Source organism: Pagrus major, chromosome 4 (genome assembly GCF_040436345.1).
Source record: "Pagrus major chromosome 4, Pma_NU_1.0".
Lineage (NCBI taxonomy): Eukaryota > Metazoa > Chordata > Actinopteri > Spariformes > Sparidae > Pagrus > Pagrus major.
Genome location: NC_133218.1, coordinates 37,087,056 through 37,110,266, shown reverse-complemented (window position 1 = coordinate 37,110,266; position 23,211 = coordinate 37,087,056). Strand labels below are relative to the sequence as shown.

The 23,211-nt window shown below is 40.0% G+C and overlaps 2 protein-coding genes across 3 annotated transcripts; one reads left to right on the top strand and one right to left on the bottom strand.

The window, feature by feature from the left end:
- Positions 1-3,659: 3,659 nt before the first annotated feature.
- Positions 3,660-9,004, bottom strand: sh2d7 (SH2 domain containing 7). Its single transcript, XM_073463878.1, has 6 exons — positions 8,733-9,004; positions 6,710-6,799; positions 6,454-6,619; positions 5,607-5,843; positions 3,830-4,483; positions 3,660-3,745 (listed from the first exon to the last, which is right to left on the bottom strand). Exons 1-6 carry the CDS (start codon positions 9,002-9,004, stop codon positions 3,701-3,703), a joined length of 1,464 nt encoding a protein of 487 aa, XP_073319979.1. The 3' UTR covers positions 3,660-3,700.
- Positions 9,005-10,742: 1,738 nt separating this feature from the next.
- dapk2a (death-associated protein kinase 2a) lies at positions 10,743-21,441 on the top strand. Of its 2 annotated transcripts, XM_073465239.1 has the most exons (9): positions 10,743-10,810; positions 12,580-12,801; positions 13,009-13,147; positions 15,366-15,495; positions 15,679-15,754; positions 15,865-16,017; positions 16,445-16,490; positions 18,163-19,628; positions 20,915-21,441. In XM_073465239.1, exons 1-8 carry the CDS (start codon positions 10,749-10,751, stop codon positions 18,814-18,816), a joined length of 1,482 nt encoding a protein of 493 aa, XP_073321340.1. In that variant the 5' UTR covers positions 10,743-10,748; the 3' UTR covers positions 18,817-19,628; positions 20,915-21,441. The 2 variants fall into 2 exon arrangements, with proteins under 2 accessions (XP_073321340.1, XP_073321339.1); XM_073465238.1 differs by lacking the exon at positions 20,915-21,441 and having other exon boundaries at positions 10,749-10,810; positions 18,163-20,280.
- The last annotated feature ends 1,770 nt before the right edge of the window (positions 21,442-23,211 follow it).

The window sequence follows — 23,211 nt, the reverse complement described above, 5'->3', positions numbered from 1 at the left end:
GTTCATTTATAAACATTACTTGGATGAGTTGGAACTGATGATTTTTAACTTTTACAATTACTTAATAAATGTTTTATGACCCATTTTATTGTTTCTTAACAGTAAAAATACTGAACTGTAAATTCACCATTTATTACTGACGGTTATATAAAGTGTTCCCCATGTGAATGCTCTTATTTTGCACATTTTAGATTAATATTCAAATTTGATTGTTTATTTTATCTGTCCTTTGTATAAGTGTGTGTATGTATATATTTGTAAATATTGTGTTATTTTTACCTTTCTTGTGTCTGTTATTTATATTGTGTGTTATTGTGAGTTTTGTGAATTGCTACTGCGACAGAAGTAAATTGTGTTTACATTGTTTATATTCTTTCTTATATATATTCTTACATCTCAAGTCACTTTTAGTCAAGTAAGCTATTTTCATATTGTATTTGCTCTTTGTTTGCTTCTGTAGAAACACACCCACCTGTACAGTAAAGAAGACAGAGGCCAGAGTGTTGAGACTTTTTTTTATATTCTATTTTATCTATCAATTACTCTGTTTATTTTTTTAGTCAATAAAATATCAGAAAGTTGTGAAAAATGCCAGGTATAAACAGCAAATCCTCAAATTTGAGCAAATGCTTGGATGTTTTTTCTTGATAAATGATTTTAACCATCATTGTTTAAATATACACCTATATGGATTAGTTATTATAGCTGGTAGTTAATTAAACAACTTCATCACATTCAACATGTCAGAAGTTTTATTCCCAATAATATGTGGTAGAAATGTGGACTGCAAAGCTCTGATCTTGTCTTCGAATGGTGGATTTTGAATTGTAAAGGTTGCAGCAGTGGTCACCTTCATCTTCATCTCTAACATTAATCTTCATGATTCCACAGCAGCGTTTATGACTGGTAACAAAAAGGTCCACAGCTGGAATTAAACCAAGAACGTTGTAGTCGTGGTATGTGCCTTCAGCCCTCGGCTCCCAAGTGCACAACTTGAGGTTGTCAAACTCTAATCACAAACCTTAACCAAACCTTAACCAAACTTAACAAGAGACAGGAACTGCCCTGAAAGAATATCTCTTTAAGGGCGAGACTGGTGACATTCAGTGTGTATAAAAAAATGGCCCCTGGAGAAACTAGCAGCATCATGAAATATCAGAATATGATATTGCTAGAAATCTTTAAAGGCATGATCAGTGTTGTTCCAGTTTATTTCAGTACCAGTGTCGTAGTCCAGTAGGTGGAGGTAGGCCTGCTACACCTGTAAACTGGCTGGTCGACCTCCAGGAGACGAACTTCTCCTGCTGCCTCTCCACTGCACAGAGAGTTGTAGCAGTAAACCACTGTTGGAGTAACAACAGCAAACGTTTTCCTTCCCTGGGATTTCAAAACTTAAGTTTATTTGGGGGAGTTGCAGTGTAGATAAAATATCATCCTGGGCAAAATCATCTGCAGCAGCCCTGCGACCAGCCAGTGGATGGTATTAGATTTGTTTTGACAGATGGAAGCAATAATAATATCACATGATGTCTTTGCAACCATGAATTTATTGTTGGTCTTCTGAAAAATCTGACCTGCCTGCTCAGAAATATACATACAGTAATTATAATATTTGGTTAAATGTCCCTTTAGGTCATTTTCAACTCAATTAGGTGCTTTTTATAGCCATTCACAAGCTTCTGGTCGTCCTCTGGCTGAATTTGTAACCACTCATCTTGACAGAATCGGTGAAGTTCAACTAAATGTGTTGGCTTCACTCACAGACACACTTAGTTTTTCCATGCAACTATCTGTATATCTCAATACGTGACTCGAGGGAATCATTCAGGAAACATTAGTTTCTGCCTTAGTGAAGCTTTGAATGTTGAATTTCTGATAAGGAAAAAGTTAGAGGCTGTAGCTTTTTAATTGTTTCTTAATTGTATCATATTGTAAGGTGTACACGTTATTTTGTCCACCTCAGATGCCCCCCAAATGTTCTGGTACTGATCTCATTTAGGGGTCGAACTAATCCTGTTGAGGATCTGGTTTTCTCACACACCAAATTCTCACATTACTTACATCAGGTATAAAACAAGCAGATATATCGCATGTGTCAGGAGGATGTGACACTTTTAAAAGAAGCTTGAGAAGCACTTCTCTGTAGCGTATTAACTGAGGGACCTTCTCTATGTAAGCCACAGGGGACGTTCACAAAGATTTATACGATGACCTATACTGCACATGATGGAGCTCATTCCTTAGTTGTTTTAATATAAATAACACATTTCTAAAGCATAGAGTGAGAAACTGCATGAACGTAGGATTAATGTGTGAAGCTTTCGTTCCAAAATGAACTGGGACGATTTCATCTGATGATTTTAAAACTTTTATCTTTCAGTTATCCAAGTTTAGAAGTAATTTATAATGTAATGGGACTGTGATAACGGGAAGTTCAGAGTTTATTGTTGTATAGTTGTTCTTACTGTATATTAGTCGTATTGCCTGATTCCCACCGCTCTGTGTATTCAGTGAAAGGCTGATGCGCCTCCTACTGGCCGACTGAATGAACACATCAGAGACATCAGAGAAACTGAGGCTCAGCAGCTGAAGTGTGGCCGGGCCGGAGCTGCCACTGAGGCCCCTGAGGTCACGTCCTCGCTATTTATTTCTGGGTCGTTGATATCTTAATACATATATATATTTGATAAGACTTTATAATGTCTATCATATCATTACAATAAACATTTCTATATAATTAAAACAGCAAATGTATAGTTAAACTTTGCTCACTAGTGCACATTCAGGCTCACTTTGAGCACACAGTGTCTTACTATGGTATCATCAGCTCAACAGCACAGTGGTGGAAGAAACACTGAGTTCCTTCACTTAAGAAAATGTGCCAATACAACAATCTAAAAAATACTTCATTTAAAATCAAACCATGTAGGAAACACACTTTAATTTGTAAAACTGGTGGAGTTTCCCTTTAACTCATCTAGTTTTCACTGGTGTCATTTTATTTTTTCCATGTTGGAAATGTTATTTATTGGATTACCATTTTTTTACAGCTTCATAAATCAAATAAAATCAAATAAAATCAAATATGAACTCACGACAAACAGAGACATGAACCTCTCTGTGAGTTTTTGTACAGAAGTAAATGAAAAAACTTTTTTTAAGTTCGTCTACATAAGAAACTGGGCTGTGGCTCAGGGGTAGAGCCAGCGGCCTGGTATCGGAAGGTCGCTGAACCCCAAACTGCTCCTGATGTGCTGGTCGGCACCTTGCACAGCAGCCACCACCATCAGTGTATGAATGTATGAATTACTGTAAGTCACTTTGGACAAAAGCATCTGTTAAATGTCCTAAAATGTAAAAAATGTAAAACTAAATATGTTTGAAAAGGTTCAATTATAAATCAAATGACTAAATACTGAGCAAGTTTTACTATCACCAGTGCTACAAGTGCTAAAATGCTAGTAATACTGCTACTACTACTACTGATGATGATGATGATGATGATGATGATGATAAAAGCAAGACAGAAAATGTGTCTAAATTAATCTTGTTTACTAAAAATTATTTAAAAAAATTCATGAGATACAAAACATTTCAAATTTGAATGGAAGTGACGAGAATGTACATACTTATTTTATAAAAGTGATTTAATTCAAATACTTATTTCCTGTCAGTCTTGATATCAAACAGTCAGTCAGGTTTATTTCTTCATGTAATCGGGGAGAAAATTCTTCCATTTCATATTCTGCAAACGGAAAGAAAAAAACTTTAAGTCACATATCTGCTCTTAGAAATCAATCAGTAGTTGTGATCATTCTGTCTGACTTACGTTTTTCCCCCAGGTGGATTTGGACTTCTTGGTCTTCAGATCCTCCAGGGACTCGTAGGTGTTTCCCCGTTCCTCTGCAGGGATCTGTTCGTACGTGTCATCGGACCCTCCGTCATGCGTCGGCCTCGGGGGAACCTCGGCGTACATGTCACCTTCCTGCTGTGCTGAACTGCCTGCGGGCCCCTCGGAGGCCTGGTACAGCGGGTTGGACCTCAACATCTCCACCTCATCGCTCTGCTGCTCTGACCTGCTCAGCCTCACAGTGTCTCTGGGATCCTGGAGGGAGAAGGTGTGACAGGTGGGCCTCTTCAGTGGAGTGGGTGAGTGAGATGATGATGAAGTGAAGGAGGGAGAACTGAGCCGGTTGGAGTACTCCTGCTCCTCCTCCTCCTCGTGGTTGAGTCTGGGGAGAGATTTACTCCTGCTCTCCACCTGTGTCAGCTCAGAGTATGTGATGCCTGGTGGACACAGATCACCTGGATAGCTTGTGTCAGTGCTGTTAAATGAGTCAGAAGTCAGCCCTGCGTTCTCTCTGGGTCTCTCTGATCTGTTTGGCTCGGTGTGGACTTCAGTTGGGTGTGGTGTCGTGTCCGGCAAAGATCCACTGAGGGAGAAGCTCAGAGGAAGGCCTCTCTTTGGGACTGGAGGTAAACCCTGAAACAAACAACAGCAGAACAGTGACGACATGGATGACTTTAGATGATAGCTGCTGATAGCAAGTGGATCACATGATCCTCCTCAGCAGATTGTTTTGTTTTAGAACTGTTGATGTTGAAATGTTCATTTTCTCTTTCTTCTTTTTGTTGATTCTTCTTTTTTTTTTTTGCAGAGATGTAAACTTGAGCAAGTGACTGCGTTTACATGCACACAATAATAGACAACAAAAAAATACAACATTCCTGACAGCCAGTGTACACGGCTCATGACAATGAATATTCTACTAATATTCCTGTTTACATGCAGCTGTGTACACTCAGATTAAGGAGCACAACCTCCGTCCTTCATTCGTTCAGTCAGCTCTTTGAAAAGTGTCGGCGTTGCAATATTTTAGCGTATTCAAAAACCTGTTGACACAATTCAAATGCTTAGACCTTAAAGAAAACTCGGACGCGTTTCAAAATATGGGCTTCTGTACCCCAGCCTCACAAACTGTTTTCTGACAGAGCTGACCGTAAACAGCAAGAGAAACATGTCTGCTCCTGAAATAAGAATAAAAAGACAAAAAACAAAGAGGAGACCACGACCACTGAGCAGACTGAAGAGTAGTGTTTGAGAAGGATAAAAGGATAAAAAAATTCAAAAATTGTCACCACAAACACGGTTTCACCCGTACAAATGTTAACCTCGTCAAAAATATTTAGTGGATTCAGGATTACATAAAGTCCGTTGGGTCATGAATGTGATGGTGCGTTTTGTAGACATGTCAATATAGTACCTAGCTTATAACATGTACAGATGTGAACGTATCCATGGTAAGCAGAACGTTGGCGCTGTTGGTGACTGGACTGCTGGACTCACTGTTTTGATGACTTGCAACTAGACTTAGTGAATTTGAAGCCTGCAACCAAACCAACCAAAGTGTCCCAACTTTTTTTGGAAGCAGGGTTGTAAACTATATTATCTATAAATATATTATGACAGTTTGGTCTGAGGTCATATCGAAGGTGTCAGACACACCTTGGACCTAAAAGAATCTTTTAATGAACTCTTGAAGTGTCTTTGCGTGCAGCACAACTGTACAACAAACAAACAAATACTCAATCAGTTCTAATGATACCTGTGAGAGGGACACTGTGTCTACAGACACGGCTCCCGTCAGCTTCCTGCTCTTGGATTTGAGTGGCAGTGCAGGCAGATGAGCTGTAGGAGGCTCACTCTGCTGCTGAACCCTTTGATTGTTGCCAGGGTCGCTGTGATGATCGTGTTTCTGGTCCCACAGGGTCCGCAGAGCCTGGACACTCACCCCAGACGTCCCTCTGGTGTTCACCACATCATACAGCTCACCTGTGTCTACCTGCAAACAACAACATGTGTTACTGATTCTCTTCAGCTCCAGTTCTGACGGCAACAGGGAAAACAGGTGGGACATGTAAATGATGCAGGCAGCAGTCAAATTAGAGCAGTGGCCCTTAGGATTCAGAAACTGCAGCGTTGTCCTCTCCAAACATTGTCTTTCAAATTTAATCTCAGAAATTTGCAATGCAGCTGATTTAATCTGTTATAGAGCATTGAACAAACTTTTTTACAAATACAATCACGCACTGTGCCGAGGCAAAAAAAATCAGTCCAACAGTAAATCACCTGGCACACAAACAGATGGATGAGTGCCTCTTTAATTATTTCATGGCAACAACTTAAAACCTGATTTGCAGCATCATCTCTGGTCTTTGTATGAGGGAACTACATACAACTATGTTAGCAGACACTTGTTAGCCTCAGCTGAGCATGTTAGCATGACAACATTCTCTGTAGACACAAAGTACAGCTGAGGCTGAGGACAGATGGCCAGAGAGGCCATGAATATCTGAACCAAATGTTGTGTTTTTGTTGAATGGTTGTTGTGATTTCAGTCTGAGCAATGGCTGACAGACGGACCCACACTGCCTCGTCTGGACCCTCCTCACCTCATTACAACTGGAGGTCAGGTATTCTCCGAAGGGCTGGATGGGGCTGACTTTGTAATACTCGATCAGCTCCGTCAGGCTGCCGTATGTCTGGCAGTCTCCTGATATGAAGAACTGTCCCTCTTGATTCTGGGTGATGACAAAATGGCGGCACCTGTCGTGTCCCCTTTGGAGGAAATGCACGACAGGTGATATGAATTCAGAAAGGCGGCAAAGAAGCAACTGAACAATGTCGAACACACTTGATTGGCCTCACTTGTAGGACAGGATGTAACCGATGGCTTTTTCGCTGAGGCGGATAAGAAAACAGCCCAGAGCTTTATCTCTCAGTAGATCTTCTGTGTCCCTGCAGAGAGCACGACAGAACCAGTTTAACAGACTTACAGGCAAATTAGATTTAAAATTTTATGAGACCTCTGTCCAAGTCATATCTCCGTGCATCAGTCAGAGAAAACAAAAATCCCCCGATGGTACATCTGTTCCTGTTACAGTCATTGTTCCTGTCAAATACAAAGATCTTTCATACTGCAGACGCCACATTTATATCTGGAATCAAGTCGATTTAAACGAGACAACGTAACTTTTGAAGTAAAAAGAAAAACACACTTAGTCTTAAAAAGTATGAAACTTAGAAATAAAACACAGTCTGACTCAGCCACAGCCTGGTCTGACCACCGGTGGCTCCTGTAGAGGTTGAATGAGACGCACCTCTTTTTATTAGATTTTAGTATTGTTTCAGTTTTTAAAAAATATTTCTGAAAATTCTTCCTATTTTTTTTTTTATTTTAATGGAAAATTGTCCTTTTTTTCAATATTCTCCAGGTGATGTGACTCTTTGACTCAAAATCAAAACCAAATTGTCTTCCTGCACCGGTTGAATGAGACACGCCTCTTTTTATTAGATTTCAGTCATCGTGAAATGAGCTCAAACTCGCCCCTCTTTGGGGCCTTGTTGTCTCGTCATACCTTAACATAGGAAAGTTATTCAAAGTTTAAACAAGTCACCAGAGTTGGGACTTTAATGGCCTGAATGCACACTTTGATAGCTTGAACTGTTTATGAGCAATCGCAGTTTACGTTTCAGGAATTTTTCGACACGTTTCAGATTTTATAATGGGTCTGTATTGGAGAAGCTAGAATGAAGAGGAGCGGGAAAAAATTCTCGATCATTTCTCTGAATCTTGATTAAGATCCCACAATTTTCACTCCGTACACATTATCTATATATCGAATCAGTAGGAAATGTTGTGCTGGTTGCAGGCATGTAATCATGAAAGCTCCCATGTTTAATTTTTTGCCCAAATGTCTGCAGGAAAGGAGACAGTGACAGAGTTTCTAACTCGCTGTCATTACCTCATCAGTCCCAATCGACATCAACGCGTTCAGCTTCTTCTCCAGTCGCTCAGGACTTAAACGTTGGTGTTACGGTGTTTTCAATACGAGCAGGAGTTTGGGAGGTAACGCATACAATCAAATAACACACAGAGTATATTTTCTATAGCTTACTTCTTTACCACTTTTCCAAAAATGTATATTTTATTATCGGCTCATTTATTTCTCAAGCCAGAAACTCCTTTCAAATGTCCTTTCCTGTCGGCCATGTTGTCCCTCTCTCTCTCTCACAGACAGACACAGTTATCAGACACATACAAAATGTCTTGAGAAACTTTCTAATAAGTAATGTACTCAAAGTATCAAAAGTAAAAGTACTCATCATGCAGAGAAATGGCTCCTGTGGATGTTAAACTATTATATGTTATATAAATGATTACAACAGATGCATTTGTACGTAAACAGCATTTTACTGTTGCAGCTGGGCGAGGTGGAGCTAATCTACCACAATGTGTTATATACTACAGTGTAACTAAAGTAACTAGTAACTAAAGCTGTCGAATAGATGTAGTGGAGTACAGTAGAGTACTTACTTCTGAAATGTGATGGAATATAAAGTTGCGTGAAATGGAAATATTAGGAAATATACGTTTTTAGAGAAGTTATCAAAGTAACAGTGACTCAAATTTGTAATTGAGTAGAGTACTTATACATATCTACTTAGTTACATTCGATCACTGCATGGCCTTATTGTCCGCAGTGCTGCTGAAGCTACGTCACTGCAACTAACAGATAAAGAAACATGAGGAAAAACATCATGTTGATGTCAGACGCATCGACAGTCTCCTTCAGGAATCTATTCAAATAAAGACAGTTTATACGAGAATCCACAAGTCTTCTCTTCTTCACCTCAGATCTGTAATATAACTCGTTTCTGTGTCTCTTACTTTCGTGCAGCGAAGCCTTGAAACCAGTCAGGGAAGTTCCCGTTGTTGAGGATGAGCTGCGCCTGTGTCTCAGTGAACCACCTCAGCACCAGCTCCTTCAGGCCTCCTTCTGATGGCTCCATGTGCAGGTCAACACCTGACTTCTTCTCCATCCTCACACGTCTGTCAGGAGCTGACAGAGCTGTGCTGCCACGCATACTCTCTGCTCCGATGACGCCGAAAAGGAAGACGAGGTGCCTCATTTGACTGTTTCCGTTGGATATCTCTCTCATCTGAATAGTGGTGTTGTTTCAGCTAATCTACCAATGACTCCTCTACCTGTCACCAGGCTGCCTGTTTCATTTTACTATCGGTGTTCCTCTTCCCAGATTGAACTTTAATGGCCTGGTCGCATTGTAAATGTTTCATTTTGTTTGTTTTTATTTTGTGCTGTGTGAAAAAAACGGAGGATCTCGTATGGACAAGAGAAATAGAGTGTATTTGTGTGAGCACTTGATTCGATCACAGTGTGAGGACAAAAACCTGACTGAACTGTTTCATTACATGGACTCACATCCCATCTGGGGACCACCAGCCCATCCCAGCAAGGTAGAAACATACTGTAACTTAAAAGTCAAAGGATTGCCAAAGTTACCTGGATTCATCCTCTGGGGACCGTGAATATCGAAGCCAAATTCCAGAGCAGTACATCCAATATCTATCAAGATATCTTGCTCAAAATGCTGAATGTCAAACTCCTGGTGGTACCAGATGAAGAGTCAGAGTCTTTCCAAAGTCAGTGTTCATCCTCCTGGAACCTTGAATATCTCGAGCAGATTCGGTGACAATCCATCCGGTAGTTGTCAAGATATTTCACTAAAATCCCCAAACTGTCAGTCACATGGTGGCATAACTTGAAAAGTGACAGGATTGCAAAAGTCATTAGGATTCATCCTCTAGGGAACATGAATCCGTAGTAATCCCTCAAATATTTACTGATATTTTGCTCGGAATGGTGAATGTCAACGTCATGATGCTGCTTGATGAAAAATCTGATTCTTCATAGTAAATAATTCAATTAATCATTGTTATTATAGCAAAAATCTATGAAGATCAATTGATTTTCAGACTTTACACTGTGCCTGAGCGCGCGAGACAACAGGTGTCATAGTATCGCGCGCGAGCCGAACAGATGGTCGAGCCAAGAGGCAGAGCGCGCGCACAGCTGTGTCGTTTTGTGTTTTTTGAGACACGACGCGCCGAAGCCCATTCATATTACTGCGAAGAAAAAGTTCACTTAAATATATTCTAAGATACGTGACTGATTCAGGATTTTTGAAAACATCTGCGGACTTACAACATTTTAGTTTTCAATTCGGCATAAAATAAAAAACCCTCAAATCATCTTTTAAAAACAAGATTTCGCACTTTTGTGTCAGTATAATGGTGTGAAGGGCAATGTGACGTTAAATAAGTTAAAGTTTACATTCAGCTCGAACGACCTGCTTTGCTCGAGCCACCGTTAACTATTATATTCACATGTGAAATATTAAAAAAATGTACTAGTTTCTGGTTTGTTGTGAGCACTGCCGCATTAAATGTGTAGTTTTCTGAAGGGAGTTCAGTGTGACGCTGTCTCCTGCGAGAGAGCGGCATGTGTCGAGGCACATGGCCTGAACACAACACTGGACGGACACGCAGGACAGGAGCAGGACAAGGTGTTCACCGCCGAGACTTTAACTTTAACACGGTGAGACATTTCTAATCACTCATATTATTGCTCATATCTTGTGTAATATTACACATTTGCAATATCTTAAGTTACTTCAGTGTCCACTAAGACGTCGTTGACTGTCCCAACTGTCAAGGTAATCACATTTAACAGTCTTACTTGCTATGTTTTTTAAAAAACTTATTAAGTGAAATAATTATATGATGATAATAATATGTGGTCTGTTTTTAACTTTCAGGTAAAGAGAGATGAGAAGTGAACCAGAGGAGTTATCAGAACTACAAACACCAGAGAGGACTGCAGACATGGATTTATTCAAACAGCAGAAGGTGGAGGATTTCTATGAAATTGGTGAAGAGCTGGGAAGGTACAGACATGCATGCATGCAGGATATAATATTTGCATCTTTTATCAACTTCTTTAAATGGAGGATATTATTCCCAAAAGGGGACTGCACAGCTGCAGCAGCTCAACCACACATATGAATAACAAAACAACGTGAGAACACTCAAATATGTAGATAAGAAATGAACAGACAATAAGATAATTAAATAAAAACAATCCAAATACGAATAAAAACTATGACTGTACTCTAATTTTATATATTCATTTATTTCAGTGACAGTCAGGAAAACCTTTCTAATGTTTATTTTCATTATATCATCATTTCAGAATTGTACTTTAATAGTGACTCAGACATCAGTAATATGAATATATAAGTTTGATGATCATTAATAAAAATCAGTGTTGGTGTTGAGCTTGTAAAAGTTATCTGCAGTAACGTTTTCAGAGTCTTTTGTAGCAGAACAAAACACACATTTCTGGAAGTAAACCGAGGTTGCTTTGCTCAAGGGCACTGACAAGCATGTAGGTCACTGCACCCAGCAGTTATTGCTGCGCTATAATAATATGGAAATTATACTGAATCATTAACTGCGTGTTGAAAATGCCCCCTGCACAACTCAGTGATGTATTTTTATTCCTTTAATGCTTAAACAAGAGTCAAATTGTGTGTTTACTGTTTGACTGCTGTCAAATTATCATCAGTACAAAGCGGTTCAATAAACCGGAGTGTATAAATGTCAATAAAATGGAGATGAAGCTGTTTGTATTTGAGTCCTCGTTGTTGCTGTGTGTTGTCAGACAACTGTTCTGCGTGTCAGGCTGCTTTTTAAAGCCGTCTTCTATCTTTAGCTGAGGCTATATCTGATCCCAGACCGGCTGCAGATGAGGAAGTGAAGTGTTCGCTTACAGACCGTTCGAGTGAACCAGGAAAAAATAGACGCAGCTGTACAGTCGTATAACCTTTTGATTTTAAACACTGAACCACGTCGAGCTCAGCATGAAATTGAGCGTTTGCTTGTGTTGTAATGTGAGTATATAAGAGTGACAGGCAGCAGAATGTGTGTGACACTATGAATAAACTGAAGTGGTGGGAAAACGACATAAATGCATTTGAAGTGCAACATTCAAGGATCAACCGGCTTCAGATACCAGAGCAAAAAAATATTGTCGGTGGTGACTGCAGAGTTATGGATGTTGAGACTTTGTAGAGGTGAAGGGAGTATTTAAAGGTGCACTCTGTAGTTTAGGGGAAGAGAAAGATCTTTTTCTGCCTGAACAAACCAAACAAACAAACTCTTTGTTTTCATGACAGAATAAACTGAATAAACAAACTGACCTTCAAGGACAACACAATTTATACTGTTCTACTTTGTTTATATGTGGCGGACCCTGCCAGATTTCTAGCTTCAAACAGTGTTCAGTGTTAATAAAAAATTAAATATTTCTGAGTTTGTAATTATTACCTCATTAATATTGTAAATATTGAAATGTATTCTACAAAACTACATTAAAACAAAAATTTGGAAAATGTACTTAAAGTATTGAAAATACTCAAAAAGTCACATTTAAACATAAAATGTAGGAAATTATGCTTTAAAACAAAACGGCTAAACGTTTGTTATACATATTGTTAAGTTGTGAACAAAATCCACAAGTTTACTCAAAATAACGGTGTGTCTCATGAGGACGCTACTTCTAATTAAGGTAAAACACACACGAAAGACAAACATTTGATAAAGAGCCCTTAAATTGTGTTTTTTAAATGTTTTTTTCTCCCCTTCTGTATTTCAGCGGGCAGTTTGCCATCGTCAAACAGTGCAGAGAGAAGAGCACAGGTCTGGAATTTGCCGCCAAGTTCATCAAGAAGCGTCAGAGCATGGCGAGCTCTCGAGGAGTGAGGCGGGAGGAGATCGAGCGGGAGGTGGACATCCTGCAGCAGATTCAGCACCCCAACATCGTCACGCTGCACGACGTCTACGAGAACCGGACGGATGTGGTGCTCATCCTGGAGCTGTGAGTCACAGAGGACCAGGTGTCCCGAAAAACACGGAAATAATAACGGACATAATGAAAGTTTAATTTGTGTCCGTGTCAGTTTTCAGATCAAAGGTTAAGAAAGTCTTACTCTGCACTGATTTAGCGATGTTGCATTGATTTAGCTGACATGTTTATCCAAAGTGACTTCTGATGATCGGTGAGTGATGGGCGTTTGTGTTTCAGGGTCTCTGGAGGGGAGCTGTTCGACTTCCTGGCACAGAAGGAGTCTCTGAGCGAGGAGGAGGCCACTCAGTTCATCAAGCAGATCCTGGAGGGGGTGAACTACCTCCACGCCAGAAAGATCGCCCACTTTGACCTCAAGGTTCGTCCACACGAGACCATATTCTGTTGTGACGACATGTAGGAGACCTCACTGAGATGCACCTCATGACCTCCTGAACTTTGTCAGTTCAGCCGTGACATTTTGTCAAAGCGACAAAAAGCTTGTTTCATGCTCAGATTTTGCTGCTCAGGATGACTCAGCATGGTCTGTAAGGCCTCTTTGTCAGAAGTACAGTCATCACAGTTTAAGCTATCAGCAGACCGAACAGGAAATACTGCTTAAATAACGATGATTGTGACCAAAAATCAGCAACTTATCGTCTTAAGACCTGATTCTCCAGTTGGAGGTCATGTCTGTGACGACCAGCTGTTGACCGTGTGACAGTTTACGTTCTTCTTACTGGTAAAGAAACAGTAAAAATGTGGTGTTTGGATCTGAAGGTGATTCATTTCACCTTTTACAAATAAAAATCCCTCCTCTGGTGTTTCTTTATTTTCCGGTGAAGCTGCTTCTTCACCATGATAGAAGATAAAAACTTGTACTTCTTGAGACCAAGAAGGAAAACTTTCCTCGAAAGATTATAACAATTTTTTATCATTAAAGAAACAAAGAGAGTTAACTGTGGTCTTTAAACACTCAGTCATAATATCCACATCACTGGTGATGACTCATCAGAAATCTCATTGTGTTAGTATTTTGTGAAAGTACGAACAGTCATCTCAAGGTGTTTGGTCAAAAATATCATGATATTTGATTTTGTCGCCCAGTCCTGACATTTTTGAAGTGCTTTGAAGGGGGTTTCAAAATATCAGATACATATCTATAAAGCCTAAAAGCATACCTGCTAACACTCCTGATTTTCGCAGGAGTCTCCCTATTTTTTCTCCTTTTCTCCTCCGTGTTCCTGGCTGGTAATTCCTCACGTTAATCTCCTGATTTCATGGCGATTCAAATGAATATTAAAATAAAGTGTTTCTCAGTTTCTGTGCGGGATATAAGCTGTGGTACCTGGCAACCCAACTCAGAGGCAGAGATGAGCGTGTGCAAACGACCCTGCCTGACGTTTGTCACTCGTCCCTGGGCTCGCTCAATCCCCCGTTCAGTTTGCCTCTGAATGTGGATGAAACTTGTAACTTGCAAAGTGTCAGTGCTGTTTGTGATTGTGTTTTCCTGTATTTATTCCACAGACATGTGCAGAAAACAGGATGCAGGCATAAAAAACCCTCCCCACAGATCATCACACAAGTCTGCGGTCCTTTTAACTTAATTGTTGCAGAAGAAGCAGCATCCTGTTTATACAGGAATTAAGACATGAAATCAATCAATCCATCTTTATTTGTATAGCGCACAACAAAAGTCATCTCGTTACACTTTCCAAATTGAGCAGGTCTAAACCGTACTCATTGAAAGGCCTTATGAACTCATGATGTTTGTTATAAAGACGCTCTATGTGAAGAGCAGAGGAGCAGCGTTCAATGTAAAGATATTTAATATGAGCTAAAGTTTAGATGTTCTCATGATATCTTCTACATGTTGGTGTGTGGACTGGATTATTCATTATATTGACTTTATTTTTAATACTTTTTTTGGAAGGTGCCCCTCTCTGACCTCGTGCCTCTGAATCAGGTCTTAAAGGAGATGAATGAGTTGTCCTTCAGTAGGTGTTTTAGATCTGGGATTATTTTTGTTCCCATGTGTTGAAGTGAAGGAGGAATCTGTTGATCTGAGAGTTGAGGGATTATTTGTGATTTGCTGATTTCAAGGATTTTCCGGCAGGCTGTGAGAGCTGATACTGTGATGCTGTTGCATTCTGCTTGTTTAATTCAATCTAATGTTCATGAGCGACACCAGGGTGGATCCATTTAATCAGGTGCTGTAACTGGTTTGCCAGATAGTAGTGGAGAAAACTCTATTTATAACTTTATTTCTGTGAGACTCTGACGCTGATTATAGATGTTTTATTGTGATATGATAGAGTTTAGTGACTGCAGCCTCCGGTCTTATCAGGTGGACGGCACAATGAATTTAATTAGTTTGTTCCACTAGGTGGAGCAATTAACCGTGTGTAATGTAGGAAATATGAATTGACTGATATTCACAGTAACTTTGTGAATTCCTCTCAGATCTCTAGTGATTGTTTTGTATAAAAATGAAGACACAGACAGTTGAGGGAGGGAAACTATGTAATAGTTCATATAATTTGTAGTTTTTGTATTTGTTATTCAGGCAGGTGTTTCTGTCTCTCTGTCCTCTGCAGCCTGAAAACATCATGCTGCTGGACAAGAACGTGCCGTTACCCAGAATCAAACTCATCGATTTCGGTCTCGCCCACAAGATTGAAGCCGGGGTCGAGTTCAAAAACATCTTTGGAACGCCTGAGTTTGTCGGTAAGACGAGTTTGTTGGTTAGTTCTTCTTATATTATTATTTTATTTTGAACTTTTTAAGAGGGATATACAAAAACAAAAGAAGAAATGGATGCACATGCATGTTAAGATGTAGCTCCAGGGTCCAAAGCTGCTGTCCATCTGAAGTGACCCTTTAACAGTGATGCATCTGTTTCCTTTGAAGCACCGGAGATCGTCAACTATGAGCCTCTGGGGTTAGAAGCAGACATGTGGAGCATCGGGGTCATCACCTACATCCTGCAAGTGAACCCCCAAATCAAATAATGTGACTTACAGTAAACTCCTCATCGTACTGCAGCTCTTTCAAACAGGGTGATAAACTGCTTTTTTTTTTAATTTTCCCTTCCAGGTTGAGTGGAGCTTCACCTTTCCTCGGGGAGACCAAACAGGACACACTGAGGAACATTTCAGCCATTAATTATGAGTTCGATGAGGAGTTCTTCTGTCACACCAGCGAGCTGGCCAAGAAGTTCATCAGCCAGTTGTTGGAGAAGGATAAGAAGTAAGAGCTCGAGCACGCCCGGAGGAAAATGTCATATCACTCAAAGTTCATCTGTAGTTTAGCTTCTTGAACTCAGCTGACCTGTTGGCTGGTCAGTCGTTACAAACTCACGCTGCGCAGCCAAACATTGTTCTAATCCAAAGATCTTTTTTTTAATGTTATCTGATATGACAAAGTCTCTAAAGATGTTGGATATGTCGGGCTGAATTTAAGGGAGATGTGTATAAAAATGACTCATAAGACTTTGAGAATGTTCCCATTTCTTGCAATTGTGCAACCATGAAAAGTCTTAAGTTTGAAGATTTCATTCAGTGTAGAGAGATAAAATACTGTAGTGTGATAATAAAATCATTTATCAACCTCAAATCTATTTAAATGGGAAAATTGACATTAAGGGGTTGGTGACATTTTCTGTTTTCTCTTCCAGGAAAAGATTAACAATCCAAGATGCTCTAAATCACCCATGGATCAAGGTAAAACTTTAATTTTCAATTATTTATTTATTTATTTTTACTTTGTCTAAAGGATAGACGTGTACAAAAAAGTTTTGGCAGAAAAAAAACATTTTGGAAGGCTCAAGTGTTTCTTTTTGTAATACTCATTTTGACGACAAGAGGCTGAACTGCACCCCATTCAATTTTTTCCACCTGTGAAAAAAATAAAATTTCCTCCTGAAAGCTACACCTTAAGATCGACAGGTGCGTAGGAGAAGACCGAAGGCCGACAAAATCAGGAAAACGACTCCCGCACACTGTCCACTTCACTTCCAATAAAGTTTAATGACAACAATGTTTCGGTACTTCGACCTTCATCAGGTTACTTGTGAAAATAACATTACAAAAGATTATTCTGGCAAAAGTCACAAACACAGGAGAGAAAACGATTCAGGTCGGACTTTGAAAATGGATCATCACAAAAACATCCTCACTTGCCCCTCAGGGCGTCAGCTCATCGCTCATCACATGTAGAGCGTAGCAGCATCATGCAGTGTGAAGGCTTAATTCAGTAGCGGCGACCTGAACACTGATCATGTGCTGAATAATGAATTGAGCCAAGAGCAAACAAAGTCCTGAGGCAAACCTGCTGCAGGCTGCCAGACTGTTGGAGCCGTGATTCACGCTCCGAGAGGTCCCCATGCACCCGGACGAATCTCTCATCCAGCTCCAGATAAGAAAAGGGATTTTCTGAAAGTATATTTATATTGGAGACGACTTTTATTGACCTTGATTCTTCATTTAAATTCAGTTTTTCTGTGGAGAGAAATATATTTTAATGCAATCTTTATCCCAGCAGATTTCAGCCAGAAACACCACAAATTATTGAAATGAACGACCATTATCTTAAGTTTATGACTGTATTACCTTGTTTACTCTTGATATTTGTGTCTCGTCATCTCAAGAAATCATATCAACCTATTATCACATGACACTACTAACAATGTCAGGGATCAGCAGAGCCGTGCCAGCATGCATAAATGACAAACTCACCCAACAGAGCAGTGCGTCTATGTGACGGTGCACTCTTATGGATCCTATAACTTAATTTTCTCGTGATAAATGATCTTCTTATTTCAAGAAATCTGCCTTTTATATTCTCAAGATAGAGGAAGACAAACTGATCACAAGCTGAGCACCTGAGAAAACAAGATTTTATGTTGAGTCAAGAACTCAAAGTAGAAAAGCAAATGAGTATTTTAGCTCTCACTTCCCTGTGTGTCAAAACGAGCCAAAGTTAATGTAGTTTCTGCACAACACATGGCAAGGTAGACTCCCTCAGCCAGATTATAGTTTTGAATTCTTCTTCTTTGAATTCTTACCAATTCTTACAAATGTAATCTTTTAATGTGTGCAAACAAATAAACAAACTCAAATCCAAATGGTGTACTGGGTGACCACATGGTCACCTGTTCACTCTGACATGGTAGGCGAGTCGTGTCTTGGACTTCTTTCACTGCATCAAGTAATAATTGCTAATTTCCCTGTAGCCTCATTGTGAACAAGCCTGTGTTTTACACAAGATACCAGAGAGGGAAAAATCTGTGTGTGTCGTGCACCTTTGACGCAAGTCTACCTGATGCATTAGCAGAATTTCCTGAGCTGTCTGTATCTGTTCCTGTTCTAACTGTTCCTTCTTTAAACCCTGAAGTCCAACGAGCACAAGGAGGAGAATAAAGCCAAGGAGCCGAAGAAACGGGAGCGCCGCCAGCTGAAGACGAAGCGCCTGAGGGAGTACACCATCAAGTCTCACTCCAGCATGCCTCCCAACAACACCTATGTAAACTTTGAGCGCTTCGCCCAGGTGGTGGAGGACATCGACCAGATGGAGAGCTCGTTCGTCAGCCTGGCAGCGGCCCACGACTCCCTGCAAGAAGACATCGATGCCATGGTGTCTGTATACAATGAAAAGGAGGCGTGGTACAAGGAGGAGAGTGAAGGCGTGCGCCACGAGCTCTCGCAGATCCGCTACGAGTTCCGTAAGGTGGAGGCCTTCAAGAGGAGCCTGCAGGACGACATGCAGGTGTTCAGCTCCAGCCTCGGGGCCGTCAGCAGCCGCTACCAGGAGAGACAGAACCACTTCGATGCACTGCGTCTGGAGCTTAGCAATGAGCTGAAGTGGGTGCAGGAGGTGATGGGTTCATTTCCCAGGGATGGAGGTGGTGGAGGATACCCCAACTGCAGCTTCTCCACCGTCTTCAACAACGACGTGAACGAAGCCCTGAAAGAGCTGCTGAACCGCTCCTGTGGAGGAGAGCTGCTGTCCGGGATCAATCTGGACTTTGAAACTGGACAGCAAAGATAAATACTCACTGTAGCGCTTCACCGTTTTTATAAAACCATTAAAAATCTCCACAGTGACGAGTAGAGATCCAGAGTCACAGGAGGCTGCTATAGGAAGGCCCTGGAGGATGGAGTCTGGGGTGTCACAGGTCTCCAAATCCACAACTTAAACTTTTTACAGCACTGACAGCTGTGGTTCTGTTAGACCATTGAGTCCTGATCGGTAAAGATCAACAGATCATTGGTTCATGGCCCAACAGCTGTCATTTACATTTTCACATCCTTATTCAGAGATAGGCTACATGGTGTCCCATGAGATCTAACTGCCGTACTTTTACTACAAGGATCTTTTAACTGGTTACGAAACAGTCTCAGTTTAATACTGATGCCTCTACATGACCTAGATTAGCCAATCAGCAAGAAGATTGGCTATTTCTGTATAGTTATAGTTATTCTTCTCTGTCCTCAGGTCAAATTACGATGATCCTGGTCGGATAAGTCATAAATTAAAACTTTTTTTTATGGTGAAGTGCTGAGGATGAATTGAGGAGTCTGGTTGTACGGCACTGAAACAAAGTTTACTTTGTTGCACCATCATCATCTTTTGTCCACAGCAGCTGCCAGAATCGATATTTCACCAGTCAGTTAGGAACAAACATACAAATCAAAAAATAAGAGTCGCTAGATGGCAGAAGAGCTATTTAACCTTTCACCCACAGAAACCCATCAGTAGTATCATTTCTAATCCTGGCGGGTTTTGCAATGTGTGTGTGTGCAGCTACAAGAACAAAGTGTTGGATACATGCTGGATGCTCAGCGGCTGCGTGTACGAAGGTGAGGACTGAAAACTGGGAGAATCACACATCTGGCTTTTGATTCGCCAACTGAAGTTGAATGTTTATTTCCAGTTTTTGATTTAGAATTGAAATTGTGACACTTACAGGCAGGAAAATAGTATATAGTATAGTATAGTATAGTATATATATAATAGACATGTTCATAATGTAACATTTCTGTATAAAAACGGTACATTTTAATGCTGAAAACAGTCATTTTAGTTTATAAACTGTCTTCACATTCAGCGGGATGTTAAAAAAAAAAGCATGTCACTATTTTTGGTTTTTAGTCACTAATGTCAGCCTGTTGGGTTGTGTGTTGGAGATCAGACAGGTGATGACTTTTTCATGTGTATTTTGTTGATAAAGGCTTAATATAGAAACAGTATAAATACTTGTTTTGGTACTATGGATGTGTGAATGTGTTCGGTGTCCAATATTCTGCCAGTGAGCATATAGACTATTGACAAAGTCACTGGAGTGTAAATGATCGGAGTTTGAGAGAGGCGAGCGTGTCACCAGAGGGTCGGCAGTCGTCTGGGTTGGGAAAGAGAAAGGCCGCTTGCCCCTCTGAGTGGAGCTGCTCATTGGCTGCTGTATGTACTGATATGAGCAGCTCTCAGGTGTAACTGTGTGAACGTGATTCACGTGAGACGAGTTTGTGTAAAAAAGAGCATCGCTCTCCGTGAACTCTCCCTGAATAAATAAAGGTCTAAAAAAAAAAAAATGACATTAGCTTCAGTCAAACACTGAAAAGCAGGTTACTCATGAGTTCAGATTGATCAATGCAGCCAGCTGATGTTTGCACAAGAGCACTTACACAATATTGTTTGTTCTGCATGTTTGTACTAGACCCTAGCAGCCATAACATGAATGCTGTTTCAGAAGTCTAGTAGACATATTATAAATATATATGTTTGGATCAGGACGTACAGAAGATCAGCACAGTGTTCACTCGAGTCCATTGATGACGTCATTGACCGAATTTTTATTGTCAATCAAAGCTTCTTTTTTTTTTTCTGAAGGGCAACTGGATCCAAATCTGCATTTTGGGCATTAAAGGTTCTTGCAGATCATGAAAAGCAAAAAAAAAAAACTTCACTTTAACTATAAAAATATACAAACTGAAGTCTTGATTATTTCAAATTGATGATATGAACTTCTTCAGTGCAGTTTAAGAAGAACGATGCAGCGTTTTCTGATGCGTAATTCATCAGAAGTCATGCAGAAGAAGTTACATAACTGTTTGTTTTTTTTGTTTGTGGTGAAAATGGTAAACATCAGACTTGCAGACTCTCTGGGCCAGCTGCTGAATCACGGAGCTAACAAGTGTGTCAGCCATGGGGCGTTAGTAACGATGGCAGTGATGCGAGGTGCTGCCTGCAGGGATATGTGGAACGGATCAGAAATTATGACCAGCTGGGACACGAGCGAGACTTCAGACCAGGAGGCTCCTGAAATCAACACCCAGAGAGAGAGAGAGAGAGCGAGAGAGAGAGAGCCTCCACACCATATGTAGATGGTTCCTGCTATTCTGAGAGCTCAGAGGTCTGTGTATGCAGGGAGGGCTCATTTTTAGACTGAATCTCAGCATAACTTTTAAATAAATATTCTTACCAAGGTATTAAACAGTATGTAAATTCACTCTTTTCCCTCGTATCAAACTCATTATTCATTTCAGCACATAAAAGATGTGATTTGGGTCGAAAGATGCAGCATGAAGACGGATCAGCACACAAACATCCAGGCTGTGTACGGGGGATTAGTGAGTACTCGGCTTAAACAAGTATCCACTACAAATAATAACTTTTCTGGGGTATGAGTAGGCTATGAATGGATAAAATGTGTCGATATCCGTATTGACTGAAGTTTATTCATTTAAGTTTATAATAAATGTAAATAGTTTTCTTACTCTTGTGATCAAAGACATTGATCTGAAGCTCAGTTCTGAGGCTGATCTGTGAAAAGAAGAAATTTAACAACATCAGATCAACTCAGATCAATTTTAGGCTTAAAGGTGCAGTATGTGAGATTTTAGTTCAAATTATTAGTTTAAAAAATATACAAAATTAACAAAAATTATGTACAGAGATTGTAGAAATAACAGTATTGATATTATGTTAAATGGCTTCTGTGTTGCAGACATCTATTGATTGATTGATATCTATTTTTGCTTATATCTAATAAACTGCCTCCAGTGATGTCACTCAGTGGATACGTTGCATTGTGGGTAATGTAAATGCTGTTTTGAGAAGCAGTCCACTAGTTAAAATACTTAACTTTTTTCTGACTCGATACAGGAGAATCAGAGATATCGCCTTTTTTATTCCACTCATTCTTCTTCCTTTTTAAAACCTGCTGCCTACATTACCCACAATGCATCTTAGCCACTGAGTGACATCACTGGAGGCAGTTTATCAGATTACATGCAGCTTCCTCTGGAGAAACAAGAGGCTTTATACTACTTATTTCACATATGCAGTCGTTCTCTCTAAGACCTGTAAACACACTTCAATGTGTACAATTGTTGGAGATTCCCTTTAAATTAGATTTTTTAATTTTAAAACGTGTTTAGCAGCAGATAGGTGGCGCCCTGGAGGACAAGAGGTTTGAGGATAAAGGTGTCGACATGTGTCACCTGTTCAAGTGAGGCTGGGAGCGCTTGTTTTAATGTCCTCCTTCATGTGCGTCTCCTCTCCAGAGACAGCTGCTGTAAACCCACAGAGGATCTGCTGTGAGATAAAGAAGGAAGTGGAAGTCAGGCTGGGCTGCTCCACGTCTGCGCCGTCAAGATAACCACAAAACCACTTTAGACACCACGTGACGTCGAGACTTTCAGTTCAACATAATCGTTTACAATAATGATTATCAAACAAATCGGTTCATATGCTGTCATTTAAAGGGGCATTATGTAGTTTTGTAGAAGAAATTCAAACTCAGAGTTTTAATATTCACAATATTAATGAGTTAATAATACAAACTGAGAAATATTCATCTTTTCCATCAGTGAATAAACAAGCTGTTCTCCCAGAACACTGTTTGAAGCTAGAAAGGTGGCAGGGTCCGCCACATACCTGCCACCTGGGAAACTATCTTTCAGTTTCTGTGCTTCAAACACTTGAAACATTTTAAACTTGATACAGTTTTACCTGTAGGCCAGTTTAACGTCTTCTGGCTGTCATGTATGGTTGTTCACAGTTTATCTTTTGTGCACTTTTTCTGCTATATTTGTGTTTTGTCATGTTTGTTTCTTATCTGTTATCATTTTTTAACTACATATTCTGTTTATTTGTTCTGTGTTATGTTTGTTGTTTCTGTTTGTTATCACATTTTTGCACCTATTCTGTTTATTTGTGCTCTAAACATCATTGAAAATGAGGGGAAACGAACGAACGAATGAATATAAACAAAGTAAAACAGTATGAAGGTGTGTTGTCCTTGTTTTTTACTGCCTGAACAAACTAAATAAACAAACTCTCTTTGCTTTCATGTCTGAATAAACTGAATAAACAAACTGACCTTAAAGGACAACACAATGTATACTGTTTGACTTTGTTTACATGTGGCGGACCCTGCCACCT